General features: G+C 45.3%; 1 protein-coding gene across 3 annotated transcripts in view; it reads right to left on the bottom strand.

Annotated features, from left to right (window-relative positions):
• The window catches only part of TRIO (trio Rho guanine nucleotide exchange factor), a 262,864-nt gene that overhangs the window by 164,804 nt on the left and 71,490 nt on the right, over positions 1-26,570 (bottom strand). For all 3 annotated transcript variants that reach the window (XM_060278041.2, XM_060278045.2, XM_060278044.2), the window contains exons 3-7: positions 23,366-23,480; positions 20,042-20,234; positions 18,924-19,436; positions 9,030-9,152; positions 3,513-3,704 (exon numbers count right to left, since the gene is read on the bottom strand). In XM_060278041.2, the coding sequence (XP_060134024.2) occupies positions 3,513-3,704; positions 9,030-9,152; positions 18,924-19,436; positions 20,042-20,234; positions 23,366-23,480 (1,136 nt within the window). The remainder of the gene's footprint in view (positions 1-3,512; positions 3,705-9,029; positions 9,153-18,923; positions 19,437-20,041; positions 20,235-23,365; positions 23,481-26,570) is intronic.

Here is a 26,570-nt window from a genome sequence, read left to right as displayed (position 1 = left end):
TGCTACAAACATATGTTGGAAGTGTAAAGATAAAGTGTAAAGATGTGGTAGACGTGCAAGATAACTAAAGCATTCTGGGAAATGATTTACAATGAATTAAAAAAAATGTTTAAAATAACCTTTGTGAAAATACCAGAAGCTTTTTTATTAATCATTTTAGGTGCAGAAATACCAAAGGAGCAGAAAAGACTATTTATGTATGCAACAACAGCTGCGAGGTTACTTTTGGCCTAGAGATGGAAGGAAGACAAAGTCCCTACCAGAGAAGAATGGCTGATAAAGAATGATGGACTATGCTAAAATGGCAAAAATGACCGGGAAGATCAAAAATCAAGAAGACAAATTTAATAAAGAATGGGGGAAATTTATAAGTTACTTTAAAGAACACTGTAAACAGTTAAAAACATTGGCAGGATTTTAACAACACTTGTAATGTAACAAGAACTATGGTAAAAATGAGAGTCTACTGATAAAATGGGGAACATTATACAACACAGTTGAAAAAAAGACTTACAATGGAACCCAGGGAGGGGCAGAGGGAAGTCCAAGGATTCAGGGAATCGTATACCGTGTTTCCCCCTTTTTAAGCCGTAGTCATAAAATAAGCCAGGGCAGGATTTTAAAACTTTGTAAAATATAAGACATACCCCGAAAATAAGCCATAGGTCTACCTGCAGGGTCGGCGCCCAGCAGTGCTGCGCCGGATCGAGGAGGTTCTTCTATCCTACTGCCTTTTAGACTGTGGCCTGCTGGCAGCCTGCCGGGTCAGCACCGATCAGCGTCGCGCTGAGCACCGGATCGAGGAAGTGGCCTGCAGGGTCGGCACCCAGCAGCGCCGCACGGAACACCACCTCCTCTATCCAGCGCGGCGCTGCTGGACGCTGACTCTGCAGACCCGATCGAGAAGGCGGCCTGCTGGATTGAGGAGGTGGTGTTCCGTGCGACACTGCTGCTTCCTCAATCCAGTGCTCAGCGCGGCGCTTATTGGCGCCGACCCGGCAGGCCGCCCGATCAAGGAAGGTGCGCCGCCGGGGCGACTGGCGGCGGCGGGAGCCCTGCTGCCGTAATATTGTGGGCCGCATGGCCCGAGGCAGAGTGGCAGCGGGAGGCAGAGCGGCGGCGGGGTGACTGACAGCGGCGGGAGCCGCGCCGCCGGAACGTTGTGGCCTGAGGCAGAGCGGCGGCCAGAGGCCCGCTGGCCCTTCCGCACCGCCGGCGTGACGGGCGGCGGCGGGAGCCCTGCTGGCCCCGTCCGCCTTCTGTGCGCAACAAAAAAGCGAGCCAAAACCTGGCGCGCAGCTCAAGCACGGGACGAGGGGCACGATGAAGCAGCCCCACCCCACCCCCTGCAGAGTCTCCGGAGTCAGATCCCTCGGCAGGATCACTTCCCGCCCCCACTGCTTAGAAGGAGCTGCCGGTGGAGCGCAGGGAACCTGGAGGGGTGGCGAGGAGGGCAACCTGCCCGTCTGCCTGCCTCCCTCTCTTAACTGTTGTAACTTGGCAAAGAGGTTTCCCACCTCATCATCATTGCAGGCAGGCAGCCACTTTAGAGGGGAGGAGCACGAGGAAGCGGGGAGGGGGGGAGTTAATTAATGTTCAGAGAGTTAGCTAGGGAAGGGGACAAAAGGAATTCTTTAAAAGCGTCGCGACGGGGAGATACTCCATTTGGAAAAGGAATCCGTCCTCTCGCTTTTTTTTCAGCAAGGCGTCCCAATGCAACGGCTTGAGTATCTCCTCTTTTATGTTGCAATCTGTGCCAGCTTTTGCAACTGATGGGGCTCCAGTGCCAGCACCCAGAGCGGATCTATCTATAGACAGTTCTTGCTTCATAAAATCCAAGTCTTGTAGTGCCGTAAATAAAAAAATAAGACATCCCCTGAAAATAAGACACCGTGTGGTTTTTTGAGGGAAAAAAGTTATAAGACGGTGTCTTAAAAAAGGGGAAACACGGTAAGTGTATGATTATGATTTTCATTTGAATGTTAATCTTAATTGTAAAATGGAATAATAACAAAAAATCACATCAATAAAAGGACAATTAAGAGACACCACTAACTATAACAGAAACAAAACTGACGGGCAACTCAAAGCCGAGTTTGCAAGTGAGCAGCTCATTCCCTTAAGAAAGACACGCTCTACTTATAGAGACAGCCCTCCAGGGGATAAGAGGAACATTTATGCCTGCTTCTCACTAAATCAGGTTTTTAATTCACTTGTGGCTACGCATAACTTAGAACTGTTACTTTAAATAACCGAGAACGCCTGCAGCTAGAGACCCTAGTCAAACGCTTGCCTCAGGTTAAACTTTTAATTTTAATCTTGCATCCCAGCGTCCTCAGCTTTCTAGTTATTCTCTACAATCCTTGCAAAACGTTTGACGGATAATGTAGATGGTGGAACTATCACGATGCCATTCAAGACGCTGGAACTTTATTGGCACAAACAACTGCTTTTGCTTATGCTTTTTACTCACCAGAAGGTGAGTTCCAAGACCACGTCATGCGTTTGCCTCTTAACAAGGCATCACATTAAAGATAAAAGCTTATTTGTAGCTTGTAATGACCACCAATTCCCAAAGCAGTTACAAGCAGGCTTGCCAGGAGATCCCTCTGCTTGCCCATGTTTTGAGGACGACAGGCAGACCTACGCGGCCTCTCATTTCCCTTACCAAAGCCCAATGCTTGTGTTTTTGCTGGAGGGAACAAGAAAAACCAAAACCAAGACAAGGATTTCCTTCTAGCAAAATAAAGGAGGTGTTAGGGCTACAGTGAGGATGAGTTGAGGAGCGATGGCCCTCATCCCTTGTCTCAAGTCAAGGATCTCAAGGATCTCAAGTCAAAGGGACTTGGAGCAGGTTTGAGGATCAACAAAAACCAGGAACTTGCTGGAGCAATGGAGAAATTTCTGGAACAACAATGGGATATCAGCTCCGCCCAAGGCATGATGGATAACAGCAACAACCAGGGGAAAGAAAGATGTAGCATCTTACAAGGACGGGAAGAAACACCACAGACAAGATAATTGCCACACAGAGGAAGAACAAGGATATAGTCTGAGTTCCTCAGTTGTAGTTTTAAAAATCATTTAATGTGTCAACACGAATAGAAGTTATGAATACTGCAGTTGTTGTGTAAGGGATGATGATGATGACCGAAATGCAATGGAAATTAGTATGATTTTGGAACGCAGAAATAAAGCAAATAATCAAGCCATCAATTCTATCATGTGGGGGGGGGGAACTTATCTAAATTATACAATGCTGTATTTGAAACTATAGGTATTAATAATTGTATATCAATTGGCATTGTTATAATGAGGCTATTATTGGAATGTAATTGAAAACTAATAAATATTATTATAAAAGAAATAATTACCCAGGAACTTGCCCTGTCCCAAAGCCCCTTTAAGAGGCAAACATACAAACTGGGGCTCATGAGACGCAAAGCCCATTTCAAGATTAAATGGGACCGCGCATGCTCAGCCTGCTGTCGCAGCCGTGTGAAATTACTGACCTGCTCCGATTTCTGGTGGAAAATGGCCGACATGTCCAGTAAGGTACTTCGCTCATCCAGCGCTGCAGCAAACGCTTTCCATTCCTGCTCCAACTGGCTAGCAATCTGCTTGATTTGCTGCGAAGCGTAGTGACCGGATTCTACCAAACGGTTGGCTACAGACATGATGCGGTTTATGTTTACATACACATTCTGGAAAGAGGAAACAAAACACATCAGACGAGAATGCCAAGCGTGCCGCAGACCCCTCTGAGAAAGTAAGAGTTTATTGCATTGCAAACCAGCTTTTCGCTCGTAACCTTATATTGTGATAACCAAGGTCATGCACATTTTGTGTAATTTCAGAATTCAGTACAGTGGTACCTCGACTTACGAACGACTCGGCAACCAAATTTTTCGACTTACGAGTGGGGCAAATGGCCACACACTTACGAATTTCTCGACATCCGAACGGAAACCGCAGCGGTTTTAGAAAGGGTTTTTTCGACTTACGAATTTTTATTTTTATTTTTTTATAAATATTTTTTATTGAAGATTTTTATAACATAAGAACATCAACAAAACATCAAAAACATCAATATACCAAAACCAAAAAGAAAACAAAAACACACCAATACAAACAAAAAAAACACATACATCTTCTTATATCATCCTTTTAACTCATTGTCCCTTTTACTTCCCCGGCTCCCCTCTATCTGATTTTCATTTTAGAAACATCTGTAACAGTTTCTATTTCATTACTTTTAATTTTCATCATCCTGTATTTCCTTTAATTCTTCTTAATCCCATCCTTTTATTTGTATCTCAATTTTTTTACTTTACGAATTTTTAGATGGGGTTGCTTCGACTCTCAAATTTTTCCGTTTCCAATGCATTCCTATGGGAAATTGCGTTTCCAATGGCACTTTTCGACTTACTAATTTTTCGACCTACGAAGGTGCCTTCGGAACGGATTAAATTCGTAAGTCGAGGCACCAATGTATCCTGAATTTGACATCCCGGGAAAGTCTGAAGATCCAGTATTTTTTAAAAAAAATAATACAAGCAAGTAGGATGCTAAATTCAGCACCTGGTGCAATATTCAGAGCTTGCATGGGCAATATTAAATCTAAACTTTCATTAAACGCAAAGTAATTAGAACAGAGGAAAACACGACTTACTGCTGCTCCCTAGCTACCCACTCAACCACAAGGGTTGCCACCTTGGCACAAAATTTACCCACCCACCCCCCCCCACCCCAGCCCTCATGCTGCCTTCCCAAAGCCAGACAATTGAGGTACCATGCTTTGGGAAGGTGGCGCAAGACTTTGGCAGGGTCCTAGAGCCCTCCCATCTCCTTCCCAAAGCCAGGCAAGGCGCAAGGGCTGCGGGGAATGGGGACGTCAAACGGGCAACAGCCCCTCTTGAGAACTATTCTTCAGAGAACACCATGGACTAAGATTGCAGGCCAGCCTTCCACAAACTGGTGCTTTCTCTGTGAACTCCTATCAGCTCCAGCCAGCAAGGGCACTAGGTTGGGAAAGGTTTTTTTTCCCTAGCCATTAGGCATAACACAAGACAGCCCCTCTTAACTCCAAGGCTTCTGGCAGAATACACAGCTTCCTATACAGTGGTGCCTCGCTTAACGAATGCCCTGCTTAACGAAAGGTTTTTTCTAGTGGAGGTTGCCTCGCTAGACGAATGCGTTTTATGAAAAATTCGTCTAGCGAATCGCGGTTTCCCATAGGAATGCATTGAAATTCAATTAATGCATTCCTATGGGCAAAACAAAATCCAAAAAAATCAATGCATTCCTATGGGATTTGCTAGACGAATTTTTCGTTATAAGAAAAGACCTGTGGAACAAATTAAATTCTTCTAGCGAGGCACCACTGTATTCCCTTTTAACAACAGGAAGAAAGGGGTGTGTGCACTTAGCAGGTAAACAGCACCCGCTATTCCATCGGGGACAAAATGCAACTAACTGGCTGCTCACAATTTCAGCACCCCCTGTTGTTTTCTGGAAAGCGACAGCGAAATGCCAAGCCATCGTGCCAGCGCTGCTTTCTCCAAGCCCTTTGCCGTGACATGTTTTCAAAGCAGGGCAGAAAAAATGAGCACCTCTCCTGAGCAAAAGCCTACTTTTATTTGATCGAGTAAAGCACATTGCAGAAACAGCAAAATCGCCCTGTACCTTGGACTGATCTCATTTACACAGATTTCCATTAACACTGTGACTTTTGTTTGCTGCGGCCTCAAAGGGAACTTTGGGAGGGCTTAAAAGCAGCTTATTAAATCAGCCTGACAGGTTTGTGAATTAAAAGGGAATATTAAAAGTTAAAAAAGAAAAAAAAAGAAACCTTAAGCCTTCAGAAGGGCTGGGAGGGCCTTTAACAGGGGTCAGGGAGAACTTCTTACTGCCCATTCTTGGACTATTTTTTTTTTAACCTTATCTGACCTCATTGCTTCATGCTGTATGTAAAAAAAGATTGCTAGGAAACGACAACCAATCCAGAGAAGTGAGGTTACAGGGAACCAGGCAGAGGGCCTTCTCGATAGTGGCGCCCGCCCTGTGGAACGGCCTCCCATCAGATGTCAAGGAAATAAACAACTATCTCACTTTTAGAAGACATCTGAAGGCAGCCCTGTTTAAGGAAGTTTTTAATGTTAATATTCTGTTGGGATCCGCCCAGAGTGGCTGGGAAAACCCAGCCAGATGGGCAGGGAATAATAATAATAATAATAATAATAATAATAATAATAATAATTATTATTATTATTATTCTGCTCACAGAAACTGGCCTAACCCCTAACCACCGCGGTACAGTAGTGCTTGTCAGGGACACGTGGTATGCAAACTTTCAGAAAAAGAGGGGAAGAAGCACTGGAATATGTGGCAGTCAGATCTGGGAAAGGTTTAGCATTCTCTGGAAATGCTGCTTTGGAACCAGCACCACCAAAGGGTGATGTACTGTTAAAGTGACCGATCTTTTCAAGTCAAATACTACTTGTCAGAGGTTCTTGCAACTACTCTAGAGTAACGACGCTCCGCATGCTTGTCTTTAAACAGTTTTTATTAGTGCAGTCTATTTACAGTGAGACGGGTGTGTAAAACATGTCTGCTCAGTCCGATGCAGAATCCGGCACTGAACCGCCCCTTGACTTCCTCCAACATAAAAGTCTCGGGACAGCAAACCTCCTTCCCCTCCTTCTCCTGCGTAATTCCGGAACCGGAGGAAAGGGTCTACGCTCCATGTGTTCCTTCTCCCCCCTTTCCCCCTCTCTCTCTTCCTCCCTCCTGTGTAGCAGGGGCTCTCCCGTGCTGCCAGAGCCCTGGCCCTCTCTCCCCACTTCCTGACTGGTCTCCTCAGCATCCTCGCTGCCATCGCTGCTTGGGGAGGAGCTGCTTCTGATGAGAGGGGGAGGTTCTCTATACTCTCTTCCCCTTACACTACTGAAGCGTCATATGGTATAGTCTTTAAGGAGGCGACCAAACTCTGCTTAAAGCTGCAGTTATCCATGCTTTAAGAAGAGTAAAATAAAATAAAATCTCATGCTACCTGCACGACAGATTCGTAGAGAGATTATCAAGAGCTTCTGCTCGTATTTGAAAGGCCCAAGAGAGCCATCAAGGAAGGAGAACAGGCAAAGGACCGTGGACCAGCAAGGTTTCTTCCCACCCCATCATCAGGATTAAGGCCATTCTACACTACTCTGTATCAAACGAGAGGAGCAAGGTTACAGAATCTGGAGGTGAAACATTTAGGGAAGGAGAGCCCAGCAAACTCCCATCCTCCATGAAAAGAGAACATTGCATGCGTAGCTGGCTCAAGACAAAATACGGTTATTATTTAACGTTCCTCTGGCATCATAGCTAGCATCACAGCCCTCTCATTTTGTTGAATAGAACACAACTATTCCCCTTGAAACAACAGGGAGAAAATATGGAAATTTTGCTCCTTTTTTCATTTTTATGTGAGGGAGAAAAAGAAAATACAAAACGGACACTGATTGCACATGAATCCAGTTAATCTTAAACATTATGCTTGTGTTAGGCCCCTCTCCTGAAGGAATCTGAGAATTCACATCACTATAGTCTTCTTCCTGAGAATGTGGATTATCCTACAGCTTTCTACCTGAAAACATCACCACCTTTCGATTTGTATTAGCTGGTTACTTCCTTGGCTGTAGGTCTTGAGCGTCCAAATATCAGGCCAAATGGTTAGACACCTCAGGGTTAAGATAGTTCACTATGGCCTGCTGGACTGATGAATACTCCTGCTCTGCAATTTGTTAGTGACAACATTTCTGGGCAACTGACTGTGGCCTTTCTATCCGCTGGACTCCTAAGGGCTGAATGTCAAGCCAGAAACGCAAGCAGGATGCTCGGCTTTCGCATAACCCTCACCTAGAATGAACTCTTCAGACATGTCAGCATTTGTTTCCATCTCGATCTCAATCCCTATCCTCGGCTCAGACTGTCCAAAACGCTAATTAACTTCAGTAATTAGTGCCTTTTGATAAAAGGCAAGCCCGTGCAGGCCTCTGCAACGAACCTCTATCATGAAGACATTAGAAAATGCTATCAAAACAGGCCACATTCGAATCCCTAATCTGAAACTAAAAGCGATGCAGGCAAGGACAAACCCAAACCACAAAAGCTTTAGCAAATCCTAGCTTACTGGTATATTAATTCATTTCAAACTGTTTTTAGAGCTGCCAATAGCAGGCTGAATGTTATGTTTCTTCTATCAGTGTTGACCCCTGTTCAAACATGGATCAAAGCAGGATTGGTTTCATTTTATCCATGTAGCACTGTCATGCACCTCCATGAACACAATCAGGGTGTGTGTGTGTGTGATGTAGTTGTCTCCATTCTCTTGGAGTGCAAACAAAACTCCCATCAGGCTCTAATTTACCTACCCTCGTTTTAAAATGACAGCCTGGACCACAGTTCCTAAAAGCTAAGCCGTTTCAGCAGAGTTTCACAACTTACAGAATTATTACTACAGTATTAGCTAATCTATCGCTGCACAGCCATTCACGATCCCCGTGGCAAAAGCACGCATACACAGGAACGAGGCCTCCAACTTTCGCTGAATTTGGAAGGAGTCCATATACGTTATAATCCGGCTACTTCTATGCAGCATGACTCACTAGCCTTGGGCACAACCTCCCTAGTCCTCATGCCACAATGTACAAAGTTATTTTTCTCTCGATTTACTCCCTGCCTCCAATGAATAAGAAGATTACAGGCCCTCTGGGTAGGGGGACCTGTCCGCATGTTGCCTGCAAGTTGCTACCATGGCAGCTGTAATAGTTCTGCTAAACCCGAAGCAACTACGCTGTCCTCAGTCTCTCTTCCTCCCTTCTCTTCTCCTCCCTTGTTTATTTAGATTGGATTCTGTTCTTTCCTCTCCAGCACACTGCATACTGACGGGGCCAGCACCTGGGGTCAGACTTTCATGAGTCTCTGCACTGTGAGATACAAGACGTTTGCCAAATACAAAGTGCCGTCGCAAGTTCCAATATTCTTACCATACAGTTCATAGCAAAATGATTGTGCTGTGTCTGGAGCTCCATGGCATGAGGGTGGCTGGCTCCAATCTCTGTGTAGCTGTTCAGAAACAGGCCTTTGTTGTGTGTGATCCAGTCAAACATCTAAAAGAAAGCAGGAATTAATGCTCATCACAGGACAGGGCACCCGGTTAAACAACAACAACAACATATTTTGCATGTTTACAAGCAAAGACTTTCCAAATTAGCAAAGCTTTAAGCACAGAGTTCTGCCAGCCGGGCTTGTAAATAACCAATTGCCTAGGTCCCCTGTGGCGAGGAAGAACTGCCCCCAGGGAACCAGCTGGGAGAAGCTTTTACAAAGAAAGGAGTCAGCTCTTTTTGGCTATCGACATGCCCCAAATGGTAAATGATAGGAGTGACTAGTGAGGTAAGTAGAAACTGTTGTGGACTACTAGCAATGTCCATTGTGTACCCATTTGCAAAGTGTCAGGGTTGTAGTGACTACTCTTGAGTAACGACCTTCCACATGCTTGTCTTTCAGACGTTTTTATTGGTGCACATTATTTGCAGTGTAACGAACTGCTGATTCCATGGCTACCCGCTCGAGTCAGATTCCTGCACTGCCCCCTTCCGCGTTCAGCCTCGGAACTGAGAAGCGCCTCCCTTTCCTCCTCCTCCTCAATTCCGGTGTCGGGGGGGGGGGGACGGGTCTTCGGTCTGACCGATTCCTGTCCTCTCTTTCCGCCTCCCTCTCTCCCTGGCTGTGGAGCAGGGGCTCTTGGATGTTGCCAGAGCCCTGGCACTCCCTCTCCGTTTCCTGACTCCCTCCATCAGACCCTTCACTCTTATAACTGCTGGGAGACGGGCTGCTTCGGATGGGGGGGGGTTCTCTATAAGCCCTCCCCCTTACACAAAGCAAAAGTAAAAACAGAGAAACCTTCGCTCTTATGACTGCTGGGAGACGGGCTGCTTCAGATGGGGGGGGGTTCTCTATAAGCCCTCCCCCTTACACAAAGCAAAAGTAAAAACAGAGAAACACTATGATGAAGGCCGTATTATTTGGTGGATACCTAACTTGTGAGAGCACCACACTCCTCAACTTGCTCAACAATGGACCAAAACAGCGGGGGCAAGCATCAAGGTGGGCCTTATGGGTGTCTATCCTGTTCAACACTTCAATTTCTCTGGTTTGAAAAGGAGCAAACAGGCGCTCCCCCAAGTGTGTTTGACAAAGCTGGGAAGAAATGCCACCTGTGAGGATTAGGACAGGGTCCAAAGGATTCTTAATAAAACTGGAAAATTAGGCTGAAAACTGAGTGAAAGAAGAGACTAATGTAAAACGAAAACAAAAAACCTACAGCTAAAAGAGAGGCAGGGAGAAGGGCATTAAACAAATGCACGGTGGCCGAAAGGAAGACGGCCAATTATGCAGGAATACTACCAACAAGCGCTAGGTTAACTCAGGATAATAGCAACAGCAGGAGTCATCAGAACTATTCAAAAAGCAAGGAGGCATCAATCGCACTGGATATCACATTTCTAAGACATCTCAGGGGCCAGCACAGAAATAAATGTCGTAAGGACTGCGAGGCAACTGTGTACATTGAAAGGGCCACAACAAGTAATTGCTAATGAATACAGTATGAAAGTTCACACGGACCACCCGGAACTGCAGTAGTTAAAGTACAGCTGGAATGCTACATCCAGATCTCTGCATTTTGAGATACAGAGGGAAGACAAGCTGCAATAGAAAAAGGACCGGTCACAGCACGTCCATTTACTAGTTTTGCAGCTGAGACGGCAGACCAGCATACATAAAACCGAGCACGGCTACAGCTGTCAGTCTTGCCTCTTCCGACATGCTTTGGACAGGTTGTCTGCTTGGGGCTTTTTAAGAGAGTGTCCATGCAAGTTGTCGTCTTGCTAGAAAACCAGATTATGTAGAGGGTTGGAGAGGGGCAGAAGAGGGGTTTCTTGGCGACATTACAAGGGTTAGCCAACCAGCTTGTTTCTCAATGTCTGGTCCAGATACCAGGGAATGGAGGCTTCACAGAGGACGAACCCTACCCTCGTTTTATTTTGTACACCTGTGAACGGTGCAAACTTGGCAGACTAGGGAGCTGGAAGGTGAGCGCTTGTGGCACCACCTACACAAAACCTAAGGCAGCCGCGTCCTTGCCTGGCACCCAGGAGTCCTTAGGACTGGCAGCAAAACAAAAGCCTGCCTGGCTGGACTCTGGGCTCACTCCCAGTTCCATCCGCCATGGAAATGTGGGGAGCAGCAATGGCGGACACACACACAAAAAAATCCCACAGAAATTTCTGGGCCAACTTGGCTTCCGGTGGCGTTTGGCAACCACCCCCAGCAACAGAGCTGGCCCAGCTAAGTTGATTAAACATTTCAGCTCTAATTAATGGGGAGCAATATGTTCGCTACCAGCACAGATGTAGGCCCGAGACATTTCGCTGCTTGAAACCCGAGCACAAATGGTGCCCCTCACATCGCCATGGTTAACAGTTTGCACTCTTTGGGCATCAGTTACTTCCTTCGAGTATTTCATTGGGCCTTCTGCGGCGGGCAAAATGGCCTTGAAGCCCTATTTAGATTTAGATTCCCCCCCCCAAAAAAACCCCTTCTTAATCAATTGGTACAGTTTGGCAAGGAACGGGTTAACTATTTCCTTCAGTCACAAAACATCATTTCTTCCTGCCTGCGTTTAAGTAAAGTGATTTAACAAACAAGCATACATGGGAGACTGGCTTCAAGAGAGCCCTTGAGAAATTTTCAATTTAGATTTTTTAATAATCTACTTCACGGCATTTCAGAGTTCACCAGATTTTTAAAAAATAAATAAAGAAAGAAGTTTGCAGATTTGAAGTGAAATCTTCAGGGCATCAAATCATGATTTTAGATACGTCTAAGCTCTATGCACCCCGCTTCCTGTGAAAATTTGACACTGACGCTTCTGCTTAACAAGCCAACCTTACGATTCCCTGTGTGTGCGCATCCATCTTAGGCATTAATCTTTGTTTTAATTTGGCTTTTAGCCTTTTATTATATAGGCTGGCTGGGAGGCCCAGCTGTAAGTGAGGAAAATAATCTCATGTGAAACAGTGGCACCAGCTAGTTAGAAACAGGGGTGGGGGTGGGGGTGGGGAGAGAATGAAGCCAAATAAACACGGTCTGTGTAAAAAGATGCAATTATTTATTAGTCAATGAACTGCATTTGCTTCTTTGTCAGTAATGCGCTTTAGATAGCACAGCTGCAATTTTATAGAGTTCTATAAAACATCCAATTATATTGTCTCGGCCGGCTCTTCCCCTTCACTATGTTTTTGAGCTTCACCACAAAACTCCAGTGTTATATATCTGATTTCTTTTTTGGTATGGTTTAGCAACAAGCAGACTAACACAAAAACTCTCTCCAACACAGATCCCTTATCTGGGTTTGAAATTTACCACTCCGTCTCACCTGAAGTGAGCAATGTTGATGCTTAATCCATAACTAATTAGCGCTCTTTCGAAGGCCGGTCTAGAAAGGGCCTTTTCTGCATAGCACAGCAAGTCTCCATCCCTAAACAGGTGATGCTGAACAGGTGAATTTTCCTCCCCAACCCCACTGGCATGATCGCTACGGCACTTTGCTTGCACATGTGCGGAGTAATCATGGTGCCATTGTTCTCTCCGTGTTCCTAGATGCTATTACATCTCAGCCAGATGTAAGATGGTAGAGTCTTCACGCTAGGACTCTACCAGAAAGAAGGCTTGCATCGCAAAGACTTTGCCTGAAAGTGCCCTCACGTCACAAAAACATAGCACTTCGGAGAGAAGGCTTGCGATCTGATCTTGGATTCCAAGCAGATCTGCAGTCCAAGCATTGAAGGGGGTTGGACTTACAGCATGGAAGAAGTTATGGAATTGAGATTTAAAATTTACATTGTGTTATACATTGAAAGAAAACTACTATATGAAAATGATGTGCTGTTGGTATCTAACGCCCAGGAAACTAGCAAAAATGTATAAAACAGGGTCAAATACATGCTGGGAATGTAAGGAAAAAGAAGGCACCTTTTATCATATGTGGGGGACGTGTAAGGTTGGAAAAGAATTTTGGGAAATGATGTATAATGAATTGAAAAAAAAGTTTAAAATAACTTTTTCTAAGAACAAAAACCTGAAGCCTTTCTTTTAGGAATTTTAGGTGCTGCGTGGATGTTATTGGCCCAGAGACGGAAAGAAGATAAAGTCCCGACCAGAGAAGAATGGCAGATCAAGTTGGTGGATTATGCCGAAATGACCAGAAGAATCAGAAATCAGGAAGACCAAAATTTTAATAAGGAATGGGGAAAATTTATAATTTATCTTAAAAATCATTGTAAACAGAATTGTTAGTAGGATTGGAATATCACTTGTAGTTTAATGGTGAATTTTGGATATAATGGAGATGTAAAAGATCTGAATTATTATAAATGATGCAGGAGGAAATGACTAACAATAGAACCCACAAAGGGGAGGAGGGAAGTCCAGGAGATCCTTTGGAATCTTCTTTTTATGAAGTATGTTGGATATGTGATTGTAAAACTTTAATATGAAAAACCAAACACACACACACACACTGCTATGCTTCTGTGTCTTGGTCACCTGAGCCTATAATTACATGGAGGGTGGGAAACCGTTGAAGGACCAGTTTTCAGAAGATTCCCCACCCCCTGTGTGAAAGAATCTGTCTTATTCCTTTGCCAATGTTGGTCTTTTAGTCATGCTTTATTATTCATCACCACCCTGGTCCTGCAGGTGGCTTAAACACCTGTGAAAGACGCTTACGGACAAAACTTGCAACCTATGCCGAAAAAGGATCTGTCACACACACGGGCCAGGCACACTGTCCCCCTCTCCTCCTAAGGTGATCTGTGAGATTTGGGCGGAAGAGGGCGTTCTCCGATTCCCTGTGATTTGCATATAATTTGTGCTGTACTCCACCCACCTCTGTACGGTGTCTATTTAATTTCCCCCCACTTAACCACTGCCAAAATGGATGGCACTTCACGGGCAGGAAGAATTTGCTGGGGTGGGGGGTGGGCAGCGCACTGAATCAGGCCCTCGCACTTCCAACTTAATGAAGTGTCCAAACTAATAAGCAAAACTTCAATATGAATACAATTGTATATACACATGCTTTCGTTTAGGATAAAAACAGTGAAATCCACATGCATTTTCCATTCTAGCAACTTTCTTTTCTCAGTTAATCCTCCACGGGTATATTCAGCTAGAGGGGGGGAAATATGATGTCAGAATTGGCTCTGATTCCTGTTATCATCTCCTGTTGTCATTGGCAGAGAGGATGAATCTCTTATTTCCATATGCTGCTTCCCAGCCCCTGTTGAGCCCTAAATCTTGGGGGGGTGGGGGGAGTTCCCTGGCTGTACAGAAGGGCTAGATGGATGTGCATATTCTAAAACAGGAAAATCTCTCCCCACGGGTTCGGCTGCAAAACAGGTATGAGTACACCTGGAGCTTCTCAACTCTACAGCAGACTGGGAAGATCTCTTTGCAGAAAGAGCCCAAAGGAAGTGTTATAGCTTTGTAGTGTTCTGCAAAAGGAGATCCCCTGCCAGAGTCATGGCTCTAACTGCAGCAGCAGAAGCAAAGTGAAAATGTCCAGGATTCTTAACCTCAGGCTTGCCAACTGCATACAGATAAGCGGCTTTCTGATTTTGGAACTGGTCCTTAGACAAGCAGGCCTGAGCATTAAACAATATCGAGCTTTAACCTTTTAAAACCCTTCCAAGCAGCTGAGGTGTATGTACACTTTACAGTGAAAGAAGCCAATCCTTTTGCTTCCTCTAGGGCTTTCTATCTTAAATTTGAGGATTTCGCTAAGGAGAGCGCACTGCGAGCATTCACACCCCCATTGCAACAGAAAGAAAATGCGGAATTAAAAACCGCATGTCTAAATTGCTTGCGGTCCTAATGACCCCAAACATTCATTCCACAATACCTACTATTTTTGTGACACAGGAATAAAAATCGAAATATGTGCATTATTCATGTTTTTAATTTCTGTCTCTAGGTACCTTTTAGTTGGAGGATAAAATGTATGAGTAAGGTATGAGTAAGGCCCCACTGGAATTACCCTTGGGGGCTATTACGAACCCTTGATACCATCCCAATATAGTTGTAACCCTGCAACGTAAAGCAATAATGCTTAGCAGAATTCCATGTTTCAATATTAAACTGGAGTCGCTGTCAAATATACGTGGGCCTTTATTTAATCTACAACTTACTTGGGATCTATTTGATTAGTGAAATGCCTCTTGCAAAGCCATGGTGGGAATCAAAGACAGATTAAGGGGTCTAGACTCATCCTTGACTGCATATGTTCAGTAACAGCACAGAAGTTGTACCTACGCAGCCTGGCACAGGGAGACATAAATCAATGGCTACTAGCAATGAAACCTTTGTTCCACCTCCACTGTCAGAGGCAATATGCCTTGGAATACCAGTTACAGAGAGTTGCTGCACATGGGGAGCATGTAGTGCTTAGGTTCTGTTTTCTCATGGGCCCTGGCCAGATCTGACAATGTCATGGAGTGGTTGGATGCAGAGGAAGGAGGAACCACCAACGAAAGAAGGCTCAGAGCCCGGGGATTGGTGGTGGGACAACAATAAGTGGTCAGAGGGAGAGGCCTGGGAAGAAGAGGTATCAGAAGCTGAAGAGGTAACAGGGCTTAGTGAGCAGGGAGAGTCTATGGCAGAGAGATGTCCAGAATCAGAGGCAGAAGTTGAAGCAGGAGACTAGGAGGAGCGAGGTCAAGAGGCAGAGATGAGTCAGGAAGGCGAAAAGTTACAAGTCCCCCCCCCATCCTGCAGCGACAAGCTCTCCTTCCTCTGTCCCCTAGATCCAGGAGAGGCATGAAAAGGGTGGAGGAGAGGTTGGCTGCCTGCAGGCGCAGTCTCCGCTTGCTTGGGGAAAGCCCTGAGGAGACAAGGCCTTTCTGCCTTGGCAAGTGAATTTCATGGAGGAAGATCAATGGGAATGAGCTGCTCTGCTCATTAGGCCTGATACTCAGCCAAGTCTGCAGAGACCGCGCTTTTGCTAATAAAGAGTTAACTCCACCTTTGAACTGACTGGCATGTTCCTGTGAGAAGCAGGGTGTTCCGTACGTTCTTACTAAATAATCCGTACATCATTCCGGCGACAAGCAACGCTGGACACTTACAACTTAAGTGGCGTGAAAATCCAAAACAGTACAGCTTTGATGGTATGCTGATATCTACTGCCAGTTTTTTTCCCCTCACTCCTTCTGCTTGGAACCAATGTGAAGGCACAAAAGGCAGCCTGAGCAAATATCACGGCAGAAGAGAAGGCCTGCCCCTACCCCACCCCTGCTGTGAGTAACATCTGCTTCTGCAATTACTTCCAGAGAGGTTATTTACACTGGGCCCACCAAGGGTGGCGGGTCGCCCCACCCCAAAGGAGCAACAACCTTTGCAGTGGTCACTTCAAGAGCAAGCTAGGGAAAGGGCGTGACCTCTGGTTGGTCTATTCTCTGGAGACTCAGGTCAAAGGTGTTGCTTTCAGTTGCCTTTATACCCCCAACCCTTCTGGTTAAGAGAAATTGGTAAAAACTAGAACAAGGAGTCTGGGGTGCTGGGATGCAAACCATAGTTACTGCATTGAGAGGCTTGCTGTATTATTAGGGTTTTGTTTGTTGCGTGCCGGATTTTAATTGTTATCTATTTCGAAAGCCGATCTGCGCTGAAAAAGCAGCGTGAGAACGTAAAGCACTAGGGTGGATTTGATTTAAATCAAACTGATTTAAATCACGATTTAAATCACGATTTAAATCACTAGTCAGTAAGACTTGATTTAAATCATAGTTGATTTAAATCATAAAGACTAATTCTTGCTGGTATAACATTATTATGCAAGTAGATGAAGATTTTTAGAATAACAACTTTTCATATTAGTTTTTTTATCCCCAGTTTAATAGGTTAATCATTCATATTTGGACAACTTTACTGTTGTACTTAGGAAGGAGAAAAATAATCATTACCTTAATAATAACAATTTAAATAGATTTATTCAACTGAAACAATAACATTTCAGCAAATGTTATTTGCTTAAACAAACATCCATGTTTGTTAACTAATTTGGCTAAACAAAAACAAAATATATATATTTTAAGAAACTTAGACTGTCAGCCCAGTCTACACATGAAAAACTTAAATACTGTCCAAACAATCAGAAAAATATTGTTTCTATTCTATTCACTGAACTTCTTGAAACTTAGCACTGAAGGGGTTGCTTCTGTACTCATAGGTTTGTAGAACAATAGGATTAAGGTCTTTTTCTCAACTCTGTTCATGTTATAACATTTTTGCTGTGAAGAAGAGGCATGTGATCTCTGTTGAGTCAAATTCAGTTTTGAGAACTGCAAAAGTAAACCAAGCACCTGTGATAATATCTTGTAGGCAGAGAAACTGCCCAATAATCTTACAAAAACCTCTGAAAGAGGTGAATGGATTAATGGAATTTATTTACCCCAAAAATTAAACATATACAGTACAACCTTATACTACATAATTAAAAAAACTAATCTTTATTTCATGATGGAATAACCTTTGGATGGTAATATGTTTTCCTCACAAAGCATTTTATTTAAAAAAAATCCAATTTAAATCAAAAAAATCGATTTAAAAAAAAAATCCGATTTAAATCAAAAAAATCCGATTTAAATCAAAAAAATCCGATTTTTTTGATTTTTTAAAAAAAATCATTGATTTTTATCCACCCTGTAAAGCACCTCTCTCAAATCCCAGTCGTTACGATTAATTTGCCTAAATCATAGAGGTGTCTGCATTAAAGAAGTCATTATGGCAACTGGGGAAAAGGGCCACCGACATGAAACTGCACAATGCCACGCTTAGCTAGGGCCAGATCCTATGTGTGTGTGTCTTGTCTGGAAGTTGAAGCATGCGGAGTTCAACAGGATTTACTCCCCAAAGTGTGTGACGGCGGTCTAAGAGGGCCAATCCCAAGTTTAGCATGGATAGGTCTCAATGACTAATGACTATAGTGAGGCTTAAGGCTTCACATGCCTATGAAAACTGGAAGCTAGTTTACACTTGCCAATTGCCCCACCTTTAAAAATAAATAAATAAGCATTTGGAATTCCATTTTATCATGACTTAAAGGGCCAATTGATGGACCACACCTGGTTCCTGGAGGTTATGGGCTGCAGGCTCTGGACAACACCACGCCGGCTCCATACAGGGGGAGCCAGCAGCTCTTCCTCAAGCCAGAGCAAAGTCCAAGGCTCCTAAAGGGCAAGACATCCAGCTGTACTGGGTGTTCCAGCAGCTCTCCATTGCACAGAGCAATAAATGGGTATCTGCAGGGCGAGCAGTACACAGGGGACAGCTCTCCCTTGTTTCCCGATGAACCAAAATGCGCCAATCCCAGGTTTCATTTTTTAAAAAACAGAAAGTTTCTAGTTACAGGTAGGTAGCCGTGTTGGTCTGAGTCGAAACAAAATAAAAAGATTCCTTCAGTAGCACCTTAAAGACCAACTAAGTTTTTATTTTGGTATGAGCTTTTGTGTGCATGCACACTTCATCTGATGAAGTGTGCATGCACACGAAAGCTCATACCAAAATAAAAACTTAGTTGGTCTTTAAGGTGCTACTGAAGGAAATTTTTAAGAAAGTTTCTAGCATTTGTAGAACCTGAGATACGAGGCAAAATGTACAGCCTTCACATTTCTATTCTGAGAAAGTATCCTTTACTTGGCCCCTTCCTTGGAAAAGAATCCTGCGGATACCCACAGTGCCACTGGGTGCTGACACACAGGGCCCATCAACTGAAGAAGTTGGCCGAGAAACACCCCCACCCCCTGCCGCCATTTTACCTTTTCTGCATCTTGTTCAAAAAGCCTGAGCTGAAAGCACTGGTCCAGTTTCACCTTCCGCACATGCCACATCTGGTGCAGATGCTGCCGCGTCGAGTGCAGCCTGTCCAACATGGTGGACACTTTGGGCAAGAGGTTCTGCAGATCCGCGTTCCCAGACCCAGAGTTCTTTTTGGGGAAGGTCTCGCTGCTCTGTATCCTCTGCAGCAGCTTCTGCCCTTCCAAGTCCAGGTCCTCAATGGGCGCCTTGATGACCTTCTTCTTCAGCTGCGAGTGCTCTTCGATCATACTCCGAGCCGCCTCCAAGTCCTGAGGCAAGTCCTTTTTGGCCAATATGTCCTGCAGCTCCTCCAGCCTGGAGAGCATGTGTGTGGCATTGCTAATGTAATCCTCAAAGGCAACTCTGATTTCTATCCACTCCTCGTGGTTATATTCCAAGCAGCCGTCAAATTCGGGAGTTAACTGAGAAGGGTCGACAACTTTGGTAAGGCCTTCCAGAGACACCATGTTGGTCTGAAAAGCAGCAACGGTTAAACGGTTAAACACAGGGCAAGACACATTTAAAGCACTGAAAACTGCACAGTTCCATTAAACCAAACTCCAGGGAGTTATGGGGGTGCTGTGTTGTGCTCCCAAATCACGGTGGTTAACCATGTAGAGAGATCTGAACCTCTCTGCCTGTAGGGATCACCTGAGCTTTGGCATGGCTGGGCCACTGAAACGGATGGTCTGGTGGGCATTATGGTGTCATAAGTATGTGTTGATGCAGAGGGAGATTTGCTATGTGTCCATAGCAACCTGAGCTGATTGGTTCCTTCCACGTGTGAGCAACATACGGGCATCATCGCTGACACAGTCCTTGGTCTGCGCACACTGGAAGCATTCCCAGAGGAATTATTTCCAGGGGTTTGGGTTTTTTTTTGGCCATTTGGGGTTATTTTTCCCGCCCGCCCTCTTGAGCATCAATGGAGGACTACAGGAGTTTATCCTCCGTAAGTTTCCTCAGCGACATTGAAATGGAAGGCCTTAATGTGCCAAATGCTAGTTTTACAACATTTCCCAAGACACTGTTCCCTGCAGCACTTTGGGCACCCAGCATTTGTTATCGAGGAGTTTACCTCAAATTCAAACTTGGAGCTGCCGAAGTTAGTCCGCTGTTTCTGCCAAAAGTTGTCTGGCTTGATTATCAGTGCAACATGAATGCAACAGGGAAAGGATTCCTGCAAGATCTTCAAAAGTGGCTTAATAGAGTCCCATTTAGATCCACGCATATCTACAATAACGGTGAAACCTCGTTTACACACTTCTTCACTAGAAAGCAAACAAGACAACAGTTAATAGAGGCAAGAATGGTCCCCAAGCGCCAACTTGGCTACTCTGCCTGCCAATTCTATTCTCCTTCCCATCCGTCAACTCGGTGGGAGCTTGACCTGCAGAAGGAGGACATCTCACCGGAATTTTTCACAACCTGGTAGGATTAACCACTAGTGCATGGCCAACCCTAGATGAATGAACATTTTACACATAAATAATGTACATCACTCAGGCAAACAGATGCCGAGATTTCTCCGTGCATCTCCTCAAACATTCAGGCACACTCTCTTCCCACTTTCCCCAAAACATCTGAACATATGCAAAAGGTATTCACAGCTGGGTGGCCATCTGTCTTGGATGCTTTAGTTTAGATTCCAGCATTGCAGAGGGTTGGACTAGATGACCCTTGGGGTCCCTTCCAACTCTACGATTCTATGACTCTACGATTCCCCAGGCACCTGCCTAGTTTACCTCTATTATTGGAGTGCCCCTGCACTAGTGGATAAAGCACAACATAGGTTTCAGTAAAATTTTAAAAGTTCATTTAAAACTCAGCACAGAAGCAACTGTAGCATCACAGAGCCAGATATCAGCGAGACAATAGTTCTGTTTTGTTAAGATGTCCTCTAATTTAAACACTTCCTACATAGTCTAACAAGGACCTATTGACTTCAGAATGTTGATGACACTTAGCCTAGAGAGATTAAATAAACAAGAAACCAATTGTCTGTTGACAGACCGTCCTAGTTCCTTGAAAACCTATTTATCTCTCCTCTGGGATTGCCAGGGGTGAGAATACACCGCAACGTTTCGTTGCAGGTTCCCGCTTTGTCTATTCCAACAGTAAACTCAGTTTGTATTCTGCTTAGTTCTTGGCTGCTCCTAGAAACGTCCCCTATCCCAGGTTGACAGCACTCATATTCCCCACTCTCCCCAATAAAAATACGCTGGGGTACCACTAAGTATGTGTGCAGCCAATGAGGTCTTGCTTGTGCGGTGGGGCTTTCTCGCACCTTCCTCCCTCTGCACCACCCCTCCATGTTACATTGGTCGGGTGAAGAATTAGGGAGGAGGAGGCATCTTTGCTAAGCGTCTTACAAGCTGTTTGTTTCACAAGGCTTTCCACAGACTTTTGCTACTGCTTCAACTCTCTCAGCCATCTACTACGGGGCCTTGGCTCCATGGCGGATGCTTCTCCTTTAAAGATCAGTCAGGGCAGAGCTGCAAAGCAACTACTCTATTCCGAACTTAAAAATGGAAAGTGTAATGCTGGTGGTCAACAAAAGAGGTTTAAGGACTCTCTCGAGGCAAACCTAAGAAAATGTAGTATAAACACGGACAACTGGGAAACACTGGCCTGCGAGCGAACCAGTTGGAGAACAGCCTTTACCAAAGGAGCCAGGGGCTTGGAAGACGCCCACTCGGGGACTGACTTCCGGGACGCAGCCACAGCTTTCTATTGGCTGCAGGAAGCTCCTGCAGCCAATAGGAAGCCACAGACGCCTCCTCCTCCCCCTGCCATGGCTCCGAAAGCCAGCGGGGAAAGAGAGGTGGGCGTGGGCGCATGCGCACAGGTGCACGCGCTCACGCGGATGATCCGGCCCGCCAGCGGAAAAGTTTGCCGACCCCTGAGCTAGCAGCTACCTCCAAATGAGTGGCTAGCTAAACCATCTGCCCAAGTTTCCAATGCTGACGAAAACTACTTTCTAATGTTCGTCAGCGATCCCACAATGCTCCCCCCATCTCCCTCCTTCACGAAGATGCCTTGCTTACCTGCCCGTTGTCCAAGCAACCTACTGAAGTGGCAAAAGAAAAAAAACAAAGAGCTGTGTACTTGAGTACTCTAGTAAAATGCTACCAGTGCCTAAATTCAGCCTGGCATTCGGTCCACGCCGAGTCTTTTGGAAAGCTCTGAAGCCCCACAATTCCTAACTAGATACAGTAAGGCCAGCTGGCCCTAAGGAGGAAATTTACACTTCACTCAATATTATTCTGACCGACTGAAGGAGAGGCAGCCAGCTCAGATGTGAGCTATTTCTGGGTTGAAGAGCGGTCTTGCAGAGTCATGTTCAGTACCATTTATAAGGTGCAAACTTTACTCTGGAGTTAATAGTGGGTTCAACGAAATGTCCCCCCCTCCCTGTGAAACTGGCACTTTTAAAAAAGAAGAAGAAGCAGCTTCAGCCTAGTGTGAACCAGGAAAAAACCATCTTTTAAGTGTCGCCACTTTGCCAAAGCACCTAAATTGGCCAAAGTCACAAATAACTCCCAACAAGGCTGGTCCTCAACAGTGCAGCGAGAAGCTACGGTTCGCAAAAAGCCACTTTCTCCCTTGTCCCTTGGAACGCTGGTTTCTTCCTTCGCCAGAAAGCTCATAAATTCGGAAGAGCTTATAAACCCGCAGAATCGAGTGGCAAAGCTTTTCCCGGACTCTGCCACTTCAGGCAGCGAGTGTGAGGTTGCACAGTTCAATGCTAACACACACACACACACACACACACACACACACACAACCCAGGAAAAATTACGTCAAAGAGATGACTAGACTGAACCCTTTCCCTGACATGCTGTTTTCAATTTGTGTGTAAATGTGGAATAGTGATACATATGTATGCACAGAGACATGTGCCCCCCCCACCACCACAAACCAGCTGCATGAAGAGGTACAGTCCAGGGATAGGTGGCTGTTTTTTTTAATCACCTGAGTTCATCACCAGTTGTATAAACTGGTCCTGCAACCTGAAAAATGCAAGCAAATGCAGCAATAGCGATTCAGACTTTGGCTGCATGCCGCAATTCCCTCTGCGCTCCTGGTTAAGGGCAATCCTCTTGGAATAATGCATTTGCTGTTGTCGCTGTTAACCGCAGCCCCGGTCATTCGGGGCGAGATGAGTGCAGAAAAAAATAACCTTATTCCAACTTTATGACGACCTGCTTCTTCTTTGAGAGCATTCTGAATTCTCCAGAGCAGCAGGCCTGGTTGCCGAGTTGCATCCCCGTATACAAGCCGAAGGTGAGAGGAACATGAACTTGATATGAACCCACGCAGGACTCCCTTTTAAACTGTTTTGACACAGCGAGGCAAAGTAGCACAGCTTCAAATCATAATACAGGGAAGATGCCCTTACCTAGGAATACAAGCTAGGTATGAAATGAGCCTTCTAAGGTCCTCTTGTCGTATTCTATCATGGTTGCTGCGAGCTGGAAATGTTAGAATGGGGCCTCCGCGCTTATCTCTTCCACCTGAAAAAGAAACATATTGAGTGCCAACTGCCGGCTACGGTGTGCATTGGCGATAAGAGATTCTGCCCAGGGGAGGGCTGAAATCTGACAGGACGCATTTGAGAAGGCAGCACGGGATTTTATACATGTTCGTTTCTACAAGCGTGGCTTCGGCTCAATAAAAAGACGTTGCCAATGTGTTTTAAGATCTTGCTTAAAACAAACACACACACCACCACCAGGGGACAAGCAGTTTACAAAAGGTCTTGTTTTCAGGTTTACAAGAACCACGCTGAACATGCTGGAAGTAAATATTTAATATTTATCTGATTACATTGGCATTCCAGACTTTGTCCCAGGACTCAAGAGCAGCATTCACAGAGCAACCCTTTGTTAATCCCCCAAGCAGCCCTGAACATTTATTTTATGCTTTATTTTATTGCATTTGTATTCGGCCTCCCTTCCATCGTGGAACCAAAGGCAGCGTAGATGTAATTCTCAGGCAGTGACCCATCCAGCCACGGATCAGACTACAATTTGCTTAGTTTTTTTGGGGGGGGGGCAAAGTGGTGGCCTCATGTGCCTTCAAACCGTACCCTGGGACCTTGCACCAATAAGCTTGGAAGGTTGAATGGAAATTTGAACCCAGATCTTCCACTCCCAATGCTGACACTATCTTTTGCTCACACCTGTGAGCTGAAGGTCAGCATGGAGACTAAAAGAAGAGCAGTAAAGTTGATTCTTTATTCAAGGAAACAGAATACAGAGAAACCTACGGCAAGCAGATGCCAGAACTGGCAATCCAGCCTCCCACTTCCCTCTAAGTCTCCTCCCTGTCCGACTGTTTTCCCTGCAGTCTTACACTCCTTCGGGGAGGGGGGCCTGAGACCTCTGTGCTCGTTGTTCTGCTACATGCAAAAGTCTCAGAGTTCTCGGAAACAAGAGGGGAGGGGAACGGAATATGGTAGGACTGGCAGGCTCCTGTGAATTTGTTGCCGCCTCAGCCCCCACCTCCTCCTCAGCTACCTGTCCTATGTCTGCAGTGTTTTCTGCCTCTTCCTCCTCTCTCTCACTCGAGCCCGTTGCTTGTTCAGCATCCAACCATTCTGCCCCCGCTTCATCCTCTGATCTGTCTTCCCGTGTCCCACCACCACTCCCCTGGCTCGAAGCCTTCCTCTTCTGAAGCTTCCCTGGGGTGGCTCTTCCCAGAATTCCTCATTGTCCAGCCAGTCCCTGACCACACCCCTCTGTTGCTCCCTCCATCTCTCCCATCCCCACTGCCCAGTCTCGACGGCAAGCTAACTGGGAGTCCATAAACCACTTTGCACACTTACAGTGGTAGATAAATTACTGGTACTCCTAATAACACTCTACAATGCCTCTCTTACCACTTGGAAAGGCCGAGAACAGAAAGCTGCTCATTGGAGCAACACGACCACTACAAAAAACATGCAGACCAGGATTGTTCTTTGAAGCCAGAAAATCAACAACCCTATCCCTACTTCCAAGGACTTTATAGAGAAGGATGCACAGAGTTCCCAGTTAGTTCCCATGCAGACACTGGCCAGATCCTGGAAACCTTAGCTTCACAGCAGCAACTATTTCATGTGCCTTTTGCATCCACTACTAGGCCTCTTGAAGGCTACAAGAGATAGAAGCTGAGGCATTTGCAAAAGACAGCAAAACACTGAGCAGCAATGAACACATGGCGGATCCAGCTGCATGCACAGTGTGAGAAACAAGACGGATCCAGGACTGGCTATGACCTCACCAGACGTTTGCATGGTTCCTTCATCTCCTACCTTGGCCCCCTTTTGAGAAAGGACAAAGGACATGTGCCAAACCTGACATGGAAACTCTGTGGCCACTGCTGTAACTACTTCCTTTACGTCTAGGGGACTATTTGCATTCCTGGTGATGCTAATGTGCTTAACTTAAGATCCAATTATGGGGAAGTAGGGGCATCCACCACTAACATCAGTATTACTATACCACTTAAAACAGGGGTCGGCAAGGTTTACCTCGCCTGGGCTGGTTCACTCCAATAGAGATCCTTTCGTGGGCCAGAGCGCGTGCAATTTTCGGCGTCTATGTATGCGCAATTTTCAGCACCGCGGAAGTGAGTCCCTGTGCCTGTTTAGTGCAGCGGGCAGGGACTCCCTGAGTGGGCGGCTCGGTGGCGACTCATGGGCTGGTTAAATTACCTCCATGGGCCACTTTTGGTCCATGGTCCTTAGGTTGCCAACCCCTAACTTAAAAGCAATGCCAGAAGACAATTTTTGTTTGAGTTACTGCAGTGGAGCAAAGGCACAGAAAGTTTCTCATCAGTTTCAACTCCTCCCATAACTACGCAACTTTACCTGTTTTTATTATCTCCCCCAGGACCATTTTCCAGCTCACTCTAGTTGAATTAGCCAATCAATTATGGCACAGCCATGCTATTTGTAGAGATCTGCCATGGAGACTCACCCACTACTTTAGCCTTTCGACACCAGATGAAGGTCTGGTTATTCAACACAGCAGTTTGTGGACTTGGGTGCCAGCGCTGAGGTTTATTTGAGCTGGCTTCTTAACCATCTGCCTTGCTTTTTAGTACCTGTATCCGGGACTGCTTTCATTTGTAACCTGCTCTGGAGTTGTATTTGCAATGAAAAGCTCATAATAAGTGTTTTAAATTAAACAAACAGTAGCTTTGAACCCGAACATCCGGCGTGGTCCTGCAGCCGATCAGAAGTCACACCTTGGTTTCCAGATGTTTTGGAAGTCAAACGGACTTTCGGGATGGATTCTATTCGACTTCCAAGGCGTGTGTGTGTGTGTGTGTAGGAAAAAATGGCTGTCAGGTTGATTTGAGAGCTCAGCTTGATTTGGGAATAGTTCCCTGGTATAAGACTGACTGATTGACTGACTGAATTATTTATAGAGAAATTTCTACCTCACACTTCAAGGGCCCATACAAGTCTAGGCTTGTCCTGACCAACACACAAGCAATGTCTGAAGTAGTAGTAGTACTAGTAATTAATTATTATTATTATTATTACTTATTACTTATACCCCGCCCATCTGGCTGGGTTTCCCCAGCCACTCTGGGCGGCTTCCAACAAAATATTA

Source organism: Zootoca vivipara, chromosome 8, assembly GCF_965207765.1.
Source record: "Zootoca vivipara chromosome 8, rZooViv2.hap1.1, whole genome shotgun sequence".
Classification (NCBI taxonomy): Eukaryota; Metazoa; Chordata; class Lepidosauria; order Squamata; family Lacertidae; genus Zootoca; species Zootoca vivipara.
The sequence above is the reverse complement of the archived record's forward strand: the minus strand, read 5'-3'. Positions and strand labels throughout refer to the sequence as shown.